Here is a 20,352-nt window from a genome sequence, read left to right on the forward strand (position 1 = left end):
CTGCAACAACTTTCCCATGCTGTAATGCACAGTCACTAATGAAACATTCCAAAACATCTTGTCCATGGAAAGAATGCACAATCACCACGATACACTATGTTAACAGGAAAGCCACTGACATGAGCTAGAAAATGTGCTCTTCAGAATCTTTAGTAAGACAGCACAACATCTTCTCCCTCACAGCTGTATTTTTGTAAGCAAATTAACCATTTCTACTTTTGTCTACGTAGCACAAATGCTCAAGATCTACACCAGGCAAATACAGATGACACTGATAAACTACAAGCTTCTCTGTGACTGATGAAAACTACAAGCTTCTCTGTGACTGATGAGTTACTTTGTAGCTTACTGGGGGGGTAAAGTCGATGCGTTAGCGATTTGTTTTAGCCAGGAAAAGTGGTAACCTTGACGCAACTGACTGCACCATGTAAAACGTATGACGAAAGGGATACACTTAAGGTTAAAATCCCCATCAGCTAGTCAGTCAGTGGCCTCTCTTCTCCTTTCGTCACTATAAAATACACATTACTGTTTCTAACAGGAGTTCGACAAATGCTTTAACTCCAACATCTTAAACAGGTCACAAGATTCATCCCAAAAGAATTAACAGACAGCTTTAGGCAAAACCCCAAAACTTAACCTTTGGCAACAAAGATTTAAAATCTTTTTGCTAAACTAATAATCGGATAGCTCTTACTTCTGCCCTTCTGAAGTCACGTAGCAGAAAAAAAACATTTATCTCACAGTGTTATACAGACTAGATATACATATATAAATACACATATATTTTTATTAATTTTACATGTACGCACACATTTTTTTAAAAACTTTAACCAAGTACACCAAAAAGACATGGATAATCCAGCCCATGTACAAGCACTCAATGTATACATACCCTGCAGCAGGTTTGGCAGAAGTGGGAGAAACTCTTGGTACAAGAGATCATGGCTGCCTCCTCCAATGGATCTGAAAAGGGCTCGCAGCAGCAAAAAGTAGTTGTACGGCTCCTTTGCAGTCTGTGCCAGTTCCATCGAACTATTGACTATCTTATGCAAATGAGGCTACTCATGAAGGAGAAAAAGGCAGTATTAATTAAAAGGTAAGCCTTAAGACAAACAGCAGGCAAAATCATTACCTGCAAACAACTCAAAACACCTTACTAAATTCAAATGAATAAACAGTATTACCACAACAAAAACCTAAATTCAAAATCACCAAATAAAAATGCATCACCCTGCAGTGTTTCATTTGGATGATTCAAGGAATTATGAAAACGATTTAAGACAACTGGCCAAAATGAAGGTACAGTGGAAAGTACTGTGATAAAAAATACAGTTGTGTACACTTACCATAAATGTAGATGTTCGAGTGTATTCACTGTTCCAGTCATTACATTTGGGTTATCTGCCTGCAGGTAGTCCTCAGCCAGCCTGAATATCAAAGTCTTGGATTCCTGCATCAGATGCGGTCTCTTCTTCCATGACGTCAGGTCGTCAGAGGTATAAAACATGCAGCCGACGCCATTACATCAGTTTTTCTTGCCCCAGATGTCAGGTGCCCCCATAATGGGAAGCAATTATATGTTATGTTACACCTCCAACAAAAAGCAAATACACCAGAAAGCACAAATACACCAAACAAGAAGGAAACGTAGAGCCAAGAGAAGTCTGCAGGCTGGAGGGAGGTTAACCAGGACTGCAACAGTGAATAAACTCGAACATCTACATTCATGGCAAGTGTACACAACTGTACTATGTTCTTCATGTTTCACTGTTGCAGTCATTAGATTTGGGTAGATTCCCAAAACTAAGGAAGGGAGGAGGCAGTTAGAGAGCATTAGGAACAGCTATTAAGACCTGCCCTGCAAAACTGCAGTGGCAAAACCAGCTCTGGATTTAGAAAAAATAGGCATGTGGTAATGCTTGGTGAAGGTATGAACAGAGCTCCAGGTAGCATGTTCTAGGATGTCCGTGGTAGGGACCCCTATGAGAAAGGATGTAGAGGTAGATACAGCCCTGGTGGAATGTGATCTTATCCCCCTGTGGGGTAGGTTTTCCATGGTGCTTGTAGCAGAAATGAATGCAATGGTCTATCCATTTAGAAATGGTTTGCGTTGAAATGGCCTTCCCCTCTGCCCCTGCAGCAAAGCCAACTAGCAGCTGTTCAGATTTTCTGAGAGGCTTAGTCCTGTCCAAATAAAATCTAAGTTGTCTGTGCACGTCCAAAGAGTGCAGAATTCGTTCTCCTTTGTTTTGTGGATTAGGGAAAAAGGTAGGCAAATGAATGGACTGATTTAGAGCCACACTAGACACCACCTTGGGCATAAAGGAAGGATTGGTCCTGGGGAAAACCCTGTCTGCATGGAAGATATAATGAAGGGCTCCATTGCCATGAGGGCCTGTAATTCAGACACTCTTCTTGCTGAAGTGATGGCTAGAAGGAAGGCTGTTTTCCAAGAAAGGAATTTCAACTCTGCAGTTGCAGCTGGTTCAAATGGAGGGAGAGTGAGTTTTTCCAAAACACAGTTAAGGTCCCAGGCTGGAGTAGGGGCTAGCCTGGGGGGGGGGGTCCTTAAATTTTTAACCCCTCTGAGGAATTGCTTTAACAAGGGGTGAGAGAAGAGGGGTGGTTCAGTATTATAATGTGCTGAAATTGCAGAGGCATGAATTTTAATTGACGAGAAGGACAGGCCCTTGTGGAGCATTTCTGTTAAGTACTTAAGAATATGAGGTAAACTGGACACTGTAGTGCCCAGACCCTGGGTCTGGCTCCAGGAGCAGTATCTTTTCCACTTTTCCGCATAGGATTTTCTAGTACTAGGTCTCCTTGCTTCCAGAATTGCATCTAGCACCTGCTTACTGAGGGATGCTATTGGAGAGCTCAAGGAATTAGCCAGGCTGCAAGGTTCAAGGTTTGAAGCGGAGGGTGCAAAATCTGGCCCGCCTGCTGGAACAGCAGGGAAGGTGACTGAGGTAGGTGCCATGGATCCAGCAGTATCATACTGCGCAAGAGGGGGTATCAGTGCTGGCAAGGCCAGTCTGGTGCAATCAGTATTGCCCTTGGTTTGTCCTGTTTGATCTTTAGCAGAACCTTCGAGAGGAGAGGCCGAAGGGGAAAGGCATAAACTGAGAAGCGCTCTCAGGTGTAGGACAGGGCATCCACTTTCCAAGCTTGACTGCAGGGAGTCCTTGTGCAGAATTTGTCCAATTGGTAATTCTGTGGGGAGGCAAACAGGTCAATCTCTGGAGTCTCCCATTTGTTCCTTAAGAGGCTGAATATTTTTGGTTCCAGTTTCCATTCGTGTGGGTCCATGAGATTTCTGCTTAGGTCATCTGACATTGAATTTAGCTTGCCTGGCAGGAACTGAGCTTGTAGGTGCACTTGGTAGCTCAAGACTGTGTTCCACAGAGCCATGGCTAGTCTGCAGAGAGGGTACGAGTGGGTTCCCCCCTGCTTGTTTATGTACCACATAACTGTGGTGTTGTCTGTCTTTTAAACAGAATTCCCCTGCACGTAGGGAGTTGCACGGCTAAAGAAGAATCAAAAAGGAAAAACACAAGCCAGCAACAAGTGAGCCGTGAGATAATAAGTAGTTTATTTAAAAACTACTAAGGCAACATGAAAAGCTTATAAACAAACCGGTTTTGGCCCGGGTTTAGCCTAGCCTTCTTCAGTGTTTTACAAAAAAGCCAATCATGGTGTAATTTTATACAATCATGAAAAATAGTTGATTGGTTGACAGGAATTGCTATACTCATGAATATTCATCAAATATATACTGACAGGATTTTTCATAAATATTCATTAAGCCCTGGGCTAGAGAGAGCACCAAGTTTGGTGATCCATTTCTTTTCTTTAACATCAAGTTTTTTGTGCCAGCCACATTTATTAGTTCTATCACCAATAAGTTTGTCAATAATTACAAAGTGAAATTGAGCTGTATTATGTATAAGTGCATGTTTATATAAAGCATTGGATGTTCTTTTGCATTTAATATCACTCAGATGTTCGGACACACGTAACCTAAAGGGTCGGGAGGTTTGCCCAATATAGAATGAGTGACAGGTGCAACAAGCCATATAAATGGCCCAATCAGTATTACAGTTGGCAAAAAATTGAATGTCAAAAACTCTGTTACTATTTCTGCTAGTAAATTCCTTTGATTTCAGGATATGTTTGCAGTTGACACAATGGCCACATGGGAAACAGCCAATGAGTTTATCCCCCAAAATAGTCGTTTGATATACCTGGGGTAATGTGGATTCAGAGTGATGTTTATAGTGATTAAAGTATCCCGCTAAATTCTTTCCTTTGCGAAAGGAGAAGGAACATTTGTTAGGAATAAGTGTTTGGATTCTGACATCCGCTTCCAATATATTCCAATTAACCTTAATAATGTTCATGAATTTATTAGTGTTTCTGCCAAATGTGGTTGTAAAGCGTAAAATGTTTTTGGTCATAGGTTTCTTAAGCCAAGCATGCCTTCTAAGTACAGACCCAGTGACAGCAGACCTGCAAGATGCTTCTAAGGAGTCAAAACCACATTGCAAAGTATTGTTTAACAACTTGTTCAGCAGAATGCATTAAATCCTGTAATTCTTTATGTTCAGCACAGTCAGGAATCAACATCATTTTCTGTTTAAGTAGTCCCATAATATGCTGCTGATACGAAACTGGCAATTTAAGGACCTAATAGCCAAAGCAGCAGAAGTGTATACCTTCTTACCCCATCTGTCCAGGGCCCTGGAATCTCTATCAGAGGGGGTAGGGTTTTTGGCAGCAGTAGCCTTAATGCCTTTTGGTCCTTGGGAAATGGTCTCTGGATCCACAGTAGGATTTCTTGAAGAGGAACTTGTGAGAGTCAGGTACTCTGTAATACCAGTCAGGTTTTCTGGGAGCTGGAGGTAAAGTGTCTGGGGCCAGGCTAGATTCCAAGAAGGCATCATCTACAACGTCCAGAACAGGAGGGATAGCTAAAGGTCTGTATGGAGGGAGGAGTAAGAATTCCCTAAGCCTCTTTTTGGAGTAACGAGTAATCCTGGCTTTCCCAGCGGAAATGCTCCCTAAGAGTATACAAAATTTAACCAAAAGAAAAATCTTCTGGAGAGGAAGCAGAGGGAATGGAATCCTCTGCATCAGAATCCTCATAGGTAGATAAAGGCAAATCCTGGTAATCAGAAGAGACAGAAATATCAGAATCCTGATCAGAAGGAAAATCAGTTCTAGGTCTCTTAGAGGGAGAAGGATGGCTTCCCCTAATCAAAGTAATATGGTCTTCAACCATTCTAAGCATTTGTTTAGGCATATGTGCCTGACCATGCGGTTTGGACATTGGTTTTCTAGGCGTGAGTCGAGTTTTAGGCCTTGATGAAGAAGATGGCATCGGTTTAATATGCAAATCTGTAGGCCTGAATACACCCTCAGAAGCCGGTTGCCTGCACAGCGGCTCCGGACCCATCCAAAGTAGAGACATCCACAGGTTCCATAGTTGAAGAAGCATCTCGCGGCATACCGGACTTCGAATGGGTCTCAGTAGAGGCCTGCGAATCTGTGTAGTGGGTATCAGGGGCTGTAAAAGCACCTCACTGAGTACTGGCGACTAGCTTAACGGAAGCATCGGCGGCAGTTTTGGACCTATGCGGTCTGTCTCTGTCTTTATCCTTATGTTTTTTTCAGAATGTCAGTAGTCGGATGGCTTACCGAAGCCATTTCTGGATAGTTATACAGAGTACCAAAATAATTTGCTGCATAAATAAACTGACAACGAATAGTTCAGGGGTTGTATAAAGCACAAAACCGATAGAGAGGGACGTCGTGGTCTGGGCCTAAGCAAGGAATGCAGTAGGAATTAAAATCTTTATGAGGTATTTGCTTTCCACAGGTAAGACAATTGCTAACTTTTACTGACATCGGTTAAGAGCAAGAAAAAGGACCCCAACGGGGTCCTTAGCTTTTTTTAAGACTTCGGTTCTGAAACTCAAAAACGAAAATTTCAGGAGTCGGCCGACCAGCACTTGCTAACTGCTTCTGCTTCGGGCACCATGCGGCAAGAAGGACTGATGTAATGGCATCGGGCTGCATGTTTTATACCCCTGAAGTCATGGAAGAAGAGATAGCATCTGATGCAGGAATCCAAGACTTTGATATTCAGACTGACTGAGGGCTACCTGCAAGCAGATGACCCAAATGTAATGACTGCAACAGTGAAACACGAAGGAAATCAGTTTTATTTTTTGAAGCAACCACCCCCAGTTACAAACAAGTCATGCCCCATCACCCACCGCTCAACAAAAAATAAGGCACCTGTTTCTGTGGATGTGATTAATAAAAAGGTGAAAAACAACTGTTAAAAGTACAAAACTAAAACATTCCCTGTTGTATGTGAGTGCAAACATGCTAGTTTAATCTTCCAAATATGATTCTATGCACAAAACTATGGAAGCAACAATTCTACCTTCCTGCAGGTTGGCCTAACTGCTTTACCTTTTTACCACAGCTAATCACCAGGCATTGCTTCCCTCATTAATAAAAAAGACTGTTCTCCAGACATTTCATCCTCTTCCACCCACTGAACCAAATACTAATGATTCAAACTCCAAACTAAAGACAGAAATGTCAGTGTAGTGTCAGGTAAAATGTCTGCATCTCTTTGCCTTGGTGTCACTGAATCAGTTATATGGCAGCACGGTTTTAATTATGTTTTATGAAAACTTTACACATGGCACTTAACACCGCAAAACAAGGGATGAAATATCCTGAACATTTTGAAAAACTGGTAATATAATGTTCCACTCATGTGCTTCCAGAAGCATGCGTTGTTTCCAAGTTTCAAACATTCAAAAACAGTTGGGTGCATAGTGTAACTTTACATCTTAGCATCTGAACAAGCTTGCGAGGGAAGGAGAGCCGAAGAGTACGGTCTATCTAAGTTTCCACAACAACATAGGAAAAGGAAGGCTACAATGGAACCCAACTCATAAGCAACCATTCTGAATTGTGATAAGATGGCAGAGAAATCGTGTTTCAGCCTACCAAAGATCTAGAACTTAGTATACATTACATCTGTCACATTCAATGAGGCAATCTCGCAGACTAAATCATCTTATGAATGCTTTTCACAGCAGTTTGCCACACAACAGTAAGGGGCTATGGAATGAAACCTTGAAGGATGACACCACTGAATAGGTTTACCCTGGTAGTGGGGTGAATATAAGGTAATGCAATTTACCAAATACAAAAGGTATGGGCCACGTTGCTGCAGCTCACATATCCTGAAAGGAATCTCCCTTAAAACATGTTGTAAATGCAGTCACTGTTTTGGTACCACATAGTATAAAAGGCTAAAGAGCAGAACTGTTCCCTTCTGTGGCAGCAAAAGATATTGCATGACAAGTATGCAACTACAGTGTGTCTAACTACTAAATGAACAAAAAAATGGCTTGTAAAGGCCTTAATTAACAGAAACAGTGCTTCTACAGTATGAAGGAGTGCCTCTCCAATTATAGCAGTAATTCTGGATTCAGAACATATCTCTCGAACACCTTACGGAGAAATCTGAAGTGAGTGAAGCACCACCACAGACTGGATGATTAGAAAAAGCTTACTACCCACAATGCACACAGTTCAGAAATCCAACAGGTCAACAACAGCTTCCAAAAATGTCTTCAAAGGAAGAACTTTTCCTATTTAAGAAATACCTTCAAACTAAGGAAGGTAAAGGTCTTCCAACATAAAAGTCAAGTTCCTGAAATTGTCTTGAGAAAAAACCCTCACAGATGAGTACAGATTACATCTATCTGCACTATTGTTCGAATCTTGGTTTTATGGAAATCCAAAGTGATGCGAGGCAAAACTGCGCAGTCTAATATCAGAGACCTGACTCTGATTAATAACACTGAATACTGAAGGACAAATAAGCCCCACGATGGACAAGAAGGGATACAAGCGATTAGATGCCCTAATAAGAAAATGTACTGTACTAGTAACAGCAGGTGGAGATAAAAACACTTGCATGCCGTCAGAAAAAGATCAAAGATAAAGCCCCCACAGCATGCTGAAGCAAGCACAACATGAAGTTTTGCACTCATACATGGGGTTTCATGAATGGCTGATGTGGATGTGCCCAAATGAGGGGTGGGATGAATGCCATCAACTGATGGAATAAAAATCAAATCCATTTGGGTCAGAAAACATCAAACCAAACAACTCACGTAAATGGCCAAGGAACTTGTTAACGCTGGCAGTTATGAAATGACCATTCTTGAAACAACTTTGATATGATGATGTCCACATCTGAGAGACATGAGCACCACCTTTTAGCTCTTTGATTGTTTTTCTATGAATGCCCAGCTTGAGCACTGCTCATTCCTTGAATGTCCCAAGCACAAATCAGCAGAATATTCAGATTAGCCCATTTATAACATTTCATAGACTCTGCTGTGCCTTACGTTAACACCTCCATGCTAGTTGCTAAAGATAATCACAACCCTCTTATTTGAGTAGATCAGTGCCAAAATTCACTGTAGGAGAAGAAAGGCTTGAAGAACCATCTGAGCTTCCCTGAGCAACAGGACAATGTTAAGAAGATTCTGTGAGTGACCATATATCCCACATTTGATTAACTCATATAGGCACTCCTCTGCCTTAAGACAGAGTCACTAACTACAGTGCCTGCTGAAAAATAAATTTCCTTCCCAAGCAAGTGATCAGTCACTAAATCCACATCTTTTTTTGCTTCGTGTAGAGCCACCAAGGAAGTCTGTATTTGGTTGAACAAGATCATGAGAATCCACAGATCAATTCCTGCCAATGGTACTGCCACTTTGCTAGCTGACACTAGTCTCAGAGTCATTCAGCTCTTTCCCTGATGACAACTGCAATACACTAAAGTGATGGTTAAAGGACAATCCTGTCCTCTAAAAGGTACAACTTTAACAAGCAGGAATCTAATCAGATGCATTAAAATGTGATCCTAAATATTACTCCAAGATTATCACTGTAATCAGATTCTGGAACAATCTTTGATAATTGGATGGCACATGCAAAAGGGTTATCAAAGTAAGGAAAGACAAACTGTCTTTTTCTGAAAGTCAGCTTCGACTGTACTTATGAATCTGGTAAAAATATGTGCAGAGTACACAATACAAAGTGCAATGCCACAGAGAGAAAACTTTCTTAAAGTATCCCCTACTGACCATGTTCTGAAGGGGTAATGACAGTCAGCATCCTAAATTTTGTTTAGCTTCTAAATCTGACTTGACCATGTAAGCCTGTCCCCCAAAAGGATGACAAACCATCATGCCCATTTATTCCCAGTTCAGCTGAGTCACAGTCATGGCTTTATCCTACCATCCCAAAGAGTTAGCATCTTGAACTTTTATGGGAGTGAATACTTTAGACCTTGAAAATTCAGAGACTTCAAATACCCATGTTTTCAGCCAATAAGAAAAAAGGAACAAGCTCTACATGGACTACCTATAAATGGTTTGATGATATCTTCATAAAACAGACTCTATGCCTCCTGCTTTTAACAAGATGCATTTGCCTTTCAAAAAAGCAAGAACACGGACAGCTTTAGGGAGAGATACCAGGTCTATAGCACACCACTCAGCCAACAAGTGAAGCACCCAGGCATCTGTACTGGCAAGCTCTTTGGAGATGCACAGAAAAAAACACCTTCTATCGAGCACATCTTCCTACCAAAGAGGCTCAATAAACTATCAATACCATCCATCAAAGAACTGGCATTCTTCACATGAGGATGCAGTTGCTAACACTGCAGAGGTTGTTTCTACATTTTCTTATCAGACCTCCACCAGTCTGTATCTGATTTCTAAACAACTTAGTGAAAGAAACCATCATAGGCCCTTACTGGAGTTTTCCGTGGTGATAACAGGCTCACAATCACAAGTTCTGTGCAAGGACACTGAAGAGGAAGTGAAACTGGTCAAGGCAAGGATGAATCTGTACATGTCCATCTAATCATCAAGGTTAGCCTTGAAGAATGTGAGACAAGGCTATATGTGACAAGACAGAAGTACAGCACTTGATACTTTATAAGACATAATATTTTTGCTATTTTTCTTGCATGTGTGAAAGTCACAGAATATAAGTACAGGATGAGATATGCTTCACATTTTAATACATTTTTTATGCACTTTTTTTTCCTTTACATAAGATTTTAGTACAGCCAGCTCTGCAGTGCAGCGGTATAAAGCCTTGACTGCAAACCAGGCAACTAGGGATTCAGTTAGTGATCCTGATCCGTGAGGAGTTAAGCTGAGGGGGAAGGAACACAGTGTGTCAATTATGCCAGCTCACCAACCATGGAGGCAAGGGTGGTTTTGATTACAGTCCCATAAAGCAGCTGCTGCTCCTGCTTTGTGTACAACAGGTAGGTGTCTGTTAACCATGCCTGCTGCAGCGATGAATAAGCAGATGCCACTGCACAGCTACCATGCTCCTGGCACTAGGAACCATGAAAACTAAACAAATAATTGCAAACATTTCAGCAATTGATCTTTAGTCAATACAGGTGAGATGAGACAAGTTTTAAAGAACAAAAGCATTAATAAAATTTCCATAGGAAAAGAGTGCAAGGTGCACAATAGATTAGACTCCCACCTCAAATACATCTGACCACACACACACACACACACACACACACACACACACACACACACACACACACACACACACACACACACACACACACACACACACACACACACACACACACACACACTCCATAGTGTGTGCGAGAAAAAATGAGTGATGATATACCACCTTATCAAACTAATGGTTTGCTCTGCTCTCTCCCAGAAGTCCCCCACCACAACAGTCATAGCTGTTAAAATCAATGACAATTTTACTTCAAACCATGTTAGTCAGCAAGTTACTAAGCACAATTACAAATGACTACTTACAAACCACATAGGCTAAAAAGAAAGCAATAAAAGTCCCATGGAACAGATGCACATTCCCAGCTCACTGAAGTTATTCAGACAATGGTATAGTACCTTAAATATTAAAAATATCTTCTCAAGATGCATAGCTTACCTTAAGCATTTGTTCATTTTCAGCTGCAAATAGTGATACAGAGCCAAAAACCAATTTGAAAAGCTTGAGGTAGAGGTTTGAAAGTTCCACATTTGAACCCATCTCTGGTAACCTTTCCAAAAGGTATTCTACAAGAATTGTAGCAAATAAGGCTGATGTGGAAGGGTTTGCCAGAAAAGAATTTGCAACAATCTAAAAATATAAAAAGTGGAAAGTTATAAAATGTGTACTGAAGGCAACGTCTCAAATACCTGCACAGTTTTTATTAAAAAAAAAAAACAATTTAATACTTATCTCATAGAAACCTGCTGTCTAATCTTGACTTGACCTTAGTCTGAACATTAACTCATGATATTTACCAAATCCCAGAAACCATTTTAACTGTATTTGCTTCAAAACCAAAATACAGCAGCACATAACACGTACTTAGATTTTAAACCATGGAGACTCATAATCTAATCTAGTGGTAACTAAATGTATTAAAGAAATAAAAACAACATGTTCTGACATTCAGACCCAATGCACATGCATCTCCACTTAACCCAGGTACAGAGTAACCAGCACAGAGTAACCAGCAGACTGTATAGTTTATTCAGTCTGTAATTTCAACTAATGTAAACAGAATTCGGCATCCAGTTTACCAATATGAAGTACAGTTGTGTAAAATCTTACCCATAGCCGGCCTTAGGCATAGGCCTACTAGGCGGCCGCCTAGGGTGCCGCTGTAGCAGGGGCGCTTTTTCAATGTTTATTTGGTGTAAGTAGACCAGGATGGGGTCACCAGGTGGTGTGGTGGGGGGTGCCGTGGAGACCTTTTGCCTAGGGCACCAGTTGACCTAAGGCCACTCCATAATGTTAGATGTCCGTCTCTTCACTGCTACAGTATTCATTACATTAAGGATCCCCTGTCAAGTTCGGCCTGATGTCCGGCCAGTATACTAAAGCCTTTAAGTTGCTTTAAGGTATGCCATACGCCACACATACTCCTTGCGTACGGCATAAAGGTGACATCTGGACATAACATCCTCAGAAATGAAAGTCACAGTAGGAACAGCAGTACAAGGAAAAGAAAAGTTAATCAGTACATCTAGAAGAGAAATGGACCAGAAGGTGGAGGGAGTGAATACTGCAACAGTAAAGAGAAGGACATCTACTGTTATGGTAAGATGTTACACAACTGTACTATGTCCTTCCATTTCACTGCTGCAGTATTCATTACATTAGAGTGCACCAAAGTTCAGGAAGAAACTTGGAAGGATGAAGGACCAGCACAGCCCTCTAGAAAGCCATGAACGATGAACTAGCAAAACCAGCTTTAGCTCTGGAGATTCCATGCAACTTGTAATGCTTGGTAAATGTATTCAAAGTCCAGGTAGCTGGCTCAAGAACAGAGCTAGTACCCAAACCCTTGAAAACGGCACCAGAAGAAGCCACAGCCATAGTAGCACACGTCTTAACAGATTAAGGAAGGCTCTTACCATGAAAGGAAGAAGAAAAAGACATAGATTTAAGATCCAAGAGGAAATAGTTTGCTTGGCTACAGCTAATCCCAAGGACCTGGGATGAAAGGAAACAAAGAGCTGATCAGATTTCCTAATAGTCTTAGTCTTATCCAAATAAAATCTGAGTTGTCTATACACATCCAATGTGTGCATCACCTTCTCAATGGCAGACTGCAGAGAAGGGAAAAAAGTGGGCAAATGAATAGACTGATTAAGGGACAACTCATTCAAACCTTAGGCATAAAACGATTAGTATACAAGAACACCCTGTCCTCATGAAACACCAAAAAAGGAGAACAAGCCATAAGGGCTTGAAGCGCAAACACCCAGCTGGCAGAAGGACTAACAAACATACAGTCTTCCAAGAGCAACGTTGCAAGAAAGATGAAGCTGCAGGCTCAAAAGGAGTGTATGTCAACTTCCCCAAAACAAAATTAAGATCCCAGGGAGGAAGAATGGGCTTCCTAGGAGTTTAGTATGAAGGATGCCTTTTAGGAATAGTTTAGTCTTAAATCAAGATGCTAAAGGAGGAGAAATAGGCAGACAAGCAGAGATAGCTTATAACCGGGCCCTAACAGAAGAAAAAGCCAACCCAGCATTGAGCAATTCATACATGTTAGAGAGATCCAAAGAAATATCCACAAAAAGTGGATCCAGGTTATGAGAAAGACGCCAAACAGAAAACCTCTTCCATTTGGATAAATAGGATTTTCTAGTATTGGGGGACCATAGCCATGTTCTCAGAAAAAATGCATCTATTTAGAATCCAAATCCTATCACTTGCAGTGTCAGCTGAAGAGTGGACAGGTGGGGATGGATGACAGATCCCTTGTCCTGAGTCAGTAAGTCTACCCTGTGAGGTAACTTGTGATGAGTGCCCTTGGCTAAATGCAGAAGAGGGAACCAATGCCGTTTCAGCCAAAAGGAAGTCACCAACAAGATTGTGGGGGCATCCTGCTGAATTCTGAACAGGACTTCTGGAATAAGGGGAAGAGGATTGAAAGCATAAAGAAACATTTCCATCCAAGAAAAAGATAGGGCGTCCACCTTCCAAACCAGAGGACCTGGGACTCTGGCACAAACTAGAGGAAATTGTTCAGAGAGGAGGCAGACAGATCTATTTGAGGAGTACCCCACTGGTGGACAATGTCCAAAAACACATCCCAGTGAAGCATCCATTCATTGGACTGAGTTATATACCTGCTCAGTGTGCCTGCCACAAAGTTTTGACCTAAGGGAATGTAAACTGTCTGAAGAGACGCTTGATACTGGACAGCAAAATCTCACACTAGGAGTGCCAACTGGCAAAGAAGACAGGATATCTTGCCCCCCCCCCCTTTTGTTTACATAACACATCACTGTGGTATTATCTGTAAATGTCTTAAGAGGTCTTGGGAAGAAAAGAGAACGAAAAGTCTGAAGTGCCATCAAAAGCAATCTCTTCTCTTTGACATTGATGCGCTCTTTCTGCTAAAGCGGCAACCACACCTCCTGCACCTTTAGTAAGCCAAAAACTGCTCCCCATACCACGTCTGATATCTGTGAACAGCTCCTGAGAGGGAAGAGAAGGATGAAAAGGGAGCACTGGATTTAGAGACAACAGCTGGATTCACCAATGAAAATCATTCTTGAGACAAGGTAGAAGAACTACAAATTCTAGGGGATGCGCATGTTCAGAAACCACTAAAACTTTCTTGTGTGGAGTTTAAGGAAGCACAAGGATGGTGGATGTCATGAATCCCAGATCCTTCAGAAACTCCCAGGCTCCAACAGAGTCAAGAGGAAGAAGAATTTGAAAGAATGACATGAGTGTCAGGGCCTTGAGAGGAAGCAGGGATGCCAGTAAAGGCACCGTCTGAATCCTGCACTCAAGAAAAACATGGCACTGAGGAGGAGTCAGGAAAGACGAAGTTTATTGTGAACCACAAGCTTTGCAGAAGGGAAATCGCAAAATAAGGATTTTGCAAGATTTTGCAACAGGATCTCTGGACAGGATGCCTGAAACAGGAGGTCATTCAAGTACGGAAATACTTGGATCCCTTGAATCCTACAAAAAGCAATCACAGGAGTGAGGCCATTTGGTGAACACCAGAGGCAGTAGAAAGGCAGAGAAATGAAAATGCTAGGAAGCAAGAGAGAAATGTACAAACGTCCTGAATCAGGGATAGATTGGCATATGGAGATAAGCATCCTTGAGATCCAGAGACACCATAAAAGGCTGAGGAAGCAAAGTGGGAACAAAGTCTGAAGAGACAACATACAAAAGAAGGGCACCTTCAGAAAAGTGTTTAGATGAGAGAGGTCTAGAATCGGTCTCCAAGTACCTTTTTTTCTGGGTACCAGAAACATCCTGGAGTAAAACCCCTTCTCCCTTTCAGACACAGGCACCTCTTGAATAGTACCCTGGGTCAAAAGTTCCCAAACACTTCTGGAAAGAGAGAGAGAGTTGTTTCTGAGGGGCTGAGAAGCGCACACACAAAAGGGGGAAGGGATTTCCAAACCATGAAATACCCCTGTTGAATAATGGACAGTACCCAGGGATCCTGAGTAATCTGTAGCCAAACAAAAAGAGAGAGAGAGGGGCGAAGAGAAAGAGGAAAGTGTCTGGGAAGAATGGGATACTCAGACAGCACCTGGTTTATCTGGGGAAGGAGACTTCTGAAGTCTAAGTAACCTTAGCAGAAGGAGCCACTTGCCACCCTTTTTACTCTTAGCAAAAGGTCGAGATTGCCTACAAACAAAGGCTGGTTTACTGAGAAAGCTTCTCTGAAATTTAGGCACAGAAGAAACAAACACATGCTTAAGTTCCTGTAAAGTCTTGCCCTTATCCTGAAGGGACTTAAACATAGCAGCAGCTTAACCAAACAAGTGATTATTATCAAGAGGGGCAACCATCAAGTTATCCTTAATATCATCAGGCAAAGGTTGAAGCTGAAGCCAAGAATACCTCCTCATCACTGACCCAAAAGCAGCAGCCCTACAGGAAACATCTGCTGCACCATAATGACAAGCCACTTAAGAAGTCCCTAACAAGGAAAGAGCAGAGTCTGGAAAATCAGAAGTAACCTGCCAAGCCTGGGACAGGACAGTCAATAAGTTCATAGACATATGGGTCTGATAATTAACAGCCGTAAAAGCCAAGGTAGCAGAGGTGAAATCTTAACTAGCCTTTCCATGGTCCTGCTATCTTTATCAGAGGGCAGTAACTTGGTTGAAGGAAACAAATGAAAGGAAACAAATGAAAGGGCTTGTCAGAAGCTACAGACACCAGAGAGGGGTCAGCAGAAGGACACTTGTTAAATTTACAGTCCTAGGCACCATACAGAAGCTATCAGGTTTCTTGGGAGGAGGGGGCTGAAAGTCTGAACTCACAGAAGCAATGGAAAATGCATCCAACAAGCCAGCCAAAACAGGTGGAACAGTAGAAGGTTTAGGGGAATCCTCTGCTAGTATCTTTTATGTACCTCCAAGACCTGAGTATAATCCAATTTAAAGAATGCCATCATCCTGGAGATTGTGTCTCCAAAATAAATTTCTTATCAGGACAGATCAGTTGTGTAAAATCTTACCATAACCATAGATGTCATTCTCCTCCATGTTGCAGTATTTTAGGTGTGAGATAACCTGCCCTCAGGCAACTCGTACGTCAGCTTCTATACAAAAGCTTCAGCTTGGCTGCTGAAGTGTGCGTGGGACGTCACATGTAGGGCCATAAACCAGGGGCCTTAAATGGGACGTCTGCATGCACAATCCCCAGAACCTGAAGGTCAGCAGGAGGTGCGCCAGTTGTTTACAGGTGTGTGACTTGGAGACCTACTGAAATGTAGGTAGTACAGGAAGGCACAAGACATGGGGGGACTGGTGGGCGGGAAGGAATACTGCAACATGGAAGAGGAGGACATCTATGGTTATGGTAAGATTTTACACAACTATTCTATGTCCTTCTATTCCTATGTTGCAGTATTCCAGGTGTGGGAGCGTACCACAGCTTAAGAGGATGAGAGGGTGGTGGTAGATGCAAAGGGTTCTACAAGACCCTGCAGGACTGCCCTGGCGAATCCTGTCCTAGCTCTGGAAACTTGGTCCAATTTGTAATGCTTGGTGAAGGTGTGGCTGCTTCCAAAATGGATGCTGTGTCTAGGCCTTTCATGAAGGCCTTTAAGGTGGCCACAGCTCCAGTGGAATGGGCCTAGATTCCCCTTGGGGGTTCCTTTCCGTGGTGAGAGTAACAGAAGCAAATAGCTTTCCTGACCCAGCATGCAATGGTTTGCTTAGAGACTGCCTTGCCCCAGTGCTCTGGGGTGGAAGGAGACAAAGAGCTGGTTAGTCTTTCTGATGGCCATGGTCTTGTCCAGGTAGAATCTAAGTTGTCTGTGCACATCCAGGGAGTGCAGTATTCTCTCTCCTTGAATAGTGGGTGAGGGAAAAAAGTTGGGCAGATGAATGGATTGGTTAAGAAACGGATCATTGACCACTTTAGGCATAAAGGAAGGCTTGGTTCGCAATGACACCCTGTTCTTGTGGAAGAATGAGTAGGGGGGACAGACCATTAGATCCTGCAGTTCTGACACTCTTCTGGCTGAAGTGATAGCCACCAGGACAGTCTCGTGTACACATCTGTAAGGAGGAAGGCCTGGCAGATTCAAAGGGATGTTGGGTTAATTTCTCAAAGATGTAGTTAAGATCCCAAGGCAAAGGGATAGGTTTCCTAGGTGGTCTCATGTGGAAGACCCCCTTAAGGAAGAGCTTTACATCGAGCCTGGCCAGCAAGGGGGAGGTTCCAGGGGCAGAGAGTCTGATATGGCAGAGAGGTGTACTTTTACAGAAGAATAAGAAAGGCCACTTTTTATCAACTGACACAAGTAGTTTAGAACCAGGGGAACCTCTGCGGTGCTGGGGTCCCTTCCCATTTGGCAGACATCATTTTGGAAATCTTTCCCATTTAGCCAGGTAAGATTTTCTGGTGGTAGGTTTCCTTGCCTTCCTTAGGACAAAGCACGTCTTCCGAGTAGCGGTGTCTGAAAGGAATCAAAAGTTGATCACCCACAGAGTTAGAGACAACATCTGTACCTGTGGGTGTAGGACAGTTCCTCTGTCTTCTGACAGTACGTCCACCTTGTAAGGTAACTTGAAGTGACTGCCCTTGGCTAGTTTCTGAAGTAGGGGGAACTAGTACTACCTTGGCCAGTAGGGAGTCGCTAAAGATTTTTGGTTTGTCCTTCTGAATTTTCAGGAGGACTTTCTGAATCAGTGGGAATGGGGGGGAAGGCATAAAGGAACTTCCCCTCCCAAGAGATGCTGAAAGAGTCCACTCTCCATGCTAGAGGAGAGTGGGTTTTTGAGCAGATGTTCTGCAGTTGCCTGTTCTGGGGGGAGGCAAACAGGTCTATTTGTGGAGCACCCCACCAGTGGACTATGTCTAAGACGACCTCCCTGTTCAGCATCCATTCGTGTTGAGGCGAGGAGGTCCTGCTCAACAGATCTGCTTGGTGGTTATCCTGTGAGAGGATGTAGACCGCCTGCAGGACTAAGTTGAGCCGGGAGACTAATTCCCATATTAGCAGGGATAGACTGCACAGATGATGGGCCTTTGTTCCTCCCTGCTTGTTCTGGTACCATATCAACGTGGTGGTGTCGCTGACAATCTGGAGCACCCATGGAACCAGAAGGGGGGTGAAGGTCTGTAGAGCTTAGAAAACTGCTGTAATTTCCCTGATATTGATGTGTTTGGCCTGAAGAGAGGGATGCCATTTTTCCTGAAACTTGTAATAGGCCAAAGTTGCTCCCCAACCTGAATCTGAGGCATCTGTATGCATAACTTGGGGTGGGTGGGAGCCCTGGGTTCAATTTCACTTGCTGTGTCCACCAGTTGATTTCTGTTTTCAGACAGGGAAGGAGGGGGGTGGCCTGCTCTAGGGCCTGTTAAGTGCTGGGACTAGATGTTCTTCAAGAACCACTGCAGCTTGCGCATGTGCATTCTTGCCAGGGACAGCATGGGGATAGATGCTGCCATCAAACCCAGGAGAGGAAGAAAATGCCTTGCCGTCACATTTCGGGATAGTGGAGCTTCCTGGAAGTGGGAAGTTAAAGACAGAACCTTGTCCTGAGGTAGAAAGGCCTTCATTGTGTGTCTGGTCTGATTCTGCAGCAGAGAAAAATCTTGTAATTGCTTGGGATCAGAGAGGATTTTGGGAGGTTGATGGCGAATCCCAGGTTGTGCAAAAGCGACATGGTGAAGTGTAGATGCTTTAATAGAGCCATCCCTGGACTCTTCCAGAACAGGATGTCGTCCAGATAAGGGTAAATGTTGCCAGGATCAGGATGTCGTCCATATAAGGGTAAATGTTTATCCCTTGAGTTCTGCAGAAGGCAATAGCTGAGACTAGGCATTTTGTAAAGACCCTGGGGGCCGTGGATAAACCAAAGGGCAAGGCAGTAAATTGGAAATTAGAGGAAGGGCCAGAGAAACGCAGGAATTGTCTGTTGGAACTCCTGGTGGGTATGTGCAGGTAGGCTTCCTTTAGGTCTAGGGTGACCATGATGGCCTTGGCTGGAATGAGAAGCAGCAAGGTGGGGAGAGAGAATTTTGAAGGAGGGTATCTGAAGATGTAGGTTTAAAAAGGACAGTTCTAAGATGGGTCTCCAGGGGCCATCTTTTTTGGGAACCAGGAAGAGAAGGGAGTAAAATCCTTTTCCTTCTCGTCTTGGAGGAACAGGCTCTATGGTGCCTAGCTGTAGGAGATCTGCCAGAACTTGTGTTATGAGATACGGCTGGTTTTAGGGGAGGGAAGGGATGCCTCTTCTGGGTGGCTTCTCTTTCCAGGATAGGAAGTACCCTTTTTGGATAATGTTGATGACCAACTGGTCTGAAGTGATGGACTGCCAAAGGGGGAGACAGTGGGAAAGGTAGGCTGAGAGGGGGAGGTGGGCAAGGCAGTCACGCATTACTGAGGCCTCCTCTGTCCTCAAAGGGCTGTTTGGGTTGCTGTGGTGGAGAAGAGGATCTGGAGTTAGTAGGTCTTCTGTCCCCTCTCCTGGACCTGGAAGAGGAGGGCTGTGGAGTACGTCTTACAAAGGTGGCTTTAGCAGGGTAGTTCCTATAATACTTGGGTGTGGGCGACACCAGCAGGTGCTTAATTTCCTGGAGTTCTTTGCTTTTTTCTTGTAGATTTTTAAAAAGGTCAGCTGATTGTTTTACAAAAAGCACATCGTGGTCCAGAGGGGCACCCAGGATTTTATCCTTGAAGTCCTCGGGGAGGTTCTGGAGTCTTAGCCATGAGTACCTTCTGAGGGCTGAAGCAGATGGTGCAGACCTGGCGGATGCTTCTGCACCATCGTATATGCACCTTATAGAATGCCTGGCTACCTGTTGGGCCAAGGAAAGTTTGGATGAGATGTCAGTCTTGCTGGGACTGTCACGGAAGGAAGCCAGCATAGAGGAGGATTGAGAGACCCAGTCTAATACACACGGTCATGTGGGTGTGAAAATTTAAGGCTCTGAAAGCCAAAGTAGAAGAAGTGTACACCTTCTTCCCCATCCTATCCATGTACTTACTGTCTGTCAGTGGGTAGCAGGGAGGCAGACAGCAGCAGTCTAGATTGCTATCTGCCATGGTGGCAATAACAGCTGGGTCTGTTAAGGGTGGCTTAACTAAGAATTTGTGGTCCTCTGGCACTTTATAGAAATGGTCAGAATGCTTAGGGGCCGGAGGCTAGGAGTAAGGGGTCTTAGAGGCCGCATTGAAGGCATCCAAGTAAGCAGGCAGAACAGGGGGAACTGCTGAAAGGGAGG

General features: G+C 43.3%; 1 protein-coding gene across 1 annotated transcript in view; it reads right to left on the minus strand.

Annotated features, from left to right (window-relative positions):
• Positions 1-20,352, minus strand: part of LOC122816707 (transformation/transcription domain associated protein) — a gene marked incomplete in the record, with an annotated part of 2,794,447 nt that overhangs the window by 2,213,999 nt on the left and 560,096 nt on the right. Inside the window, 2 exon segments of the mRNA XM_044089697.1 lie at positions 896-1,061; positions 11,059-11,250. Coding sequence (XP_043945632.1) covers positions 896-1,061; positions 11,059-11,250 — 358 coding nt within the window.

This window comes from Protopterus annectens, chromosome 12.part0 (assembly GCF_019279795.1).
Source record: "Protopterus annectens isolate FY-2018-M chromosome 12.part0, PAN1.0, whole genome shotgun sequence".
NCBI classification, from domain to species: domain Eukaryota; kingdom Metazoa; phylum Chordata; order Ceratodontiformes; family Protopteridae; genus Protopterus; species Protopterus annectens.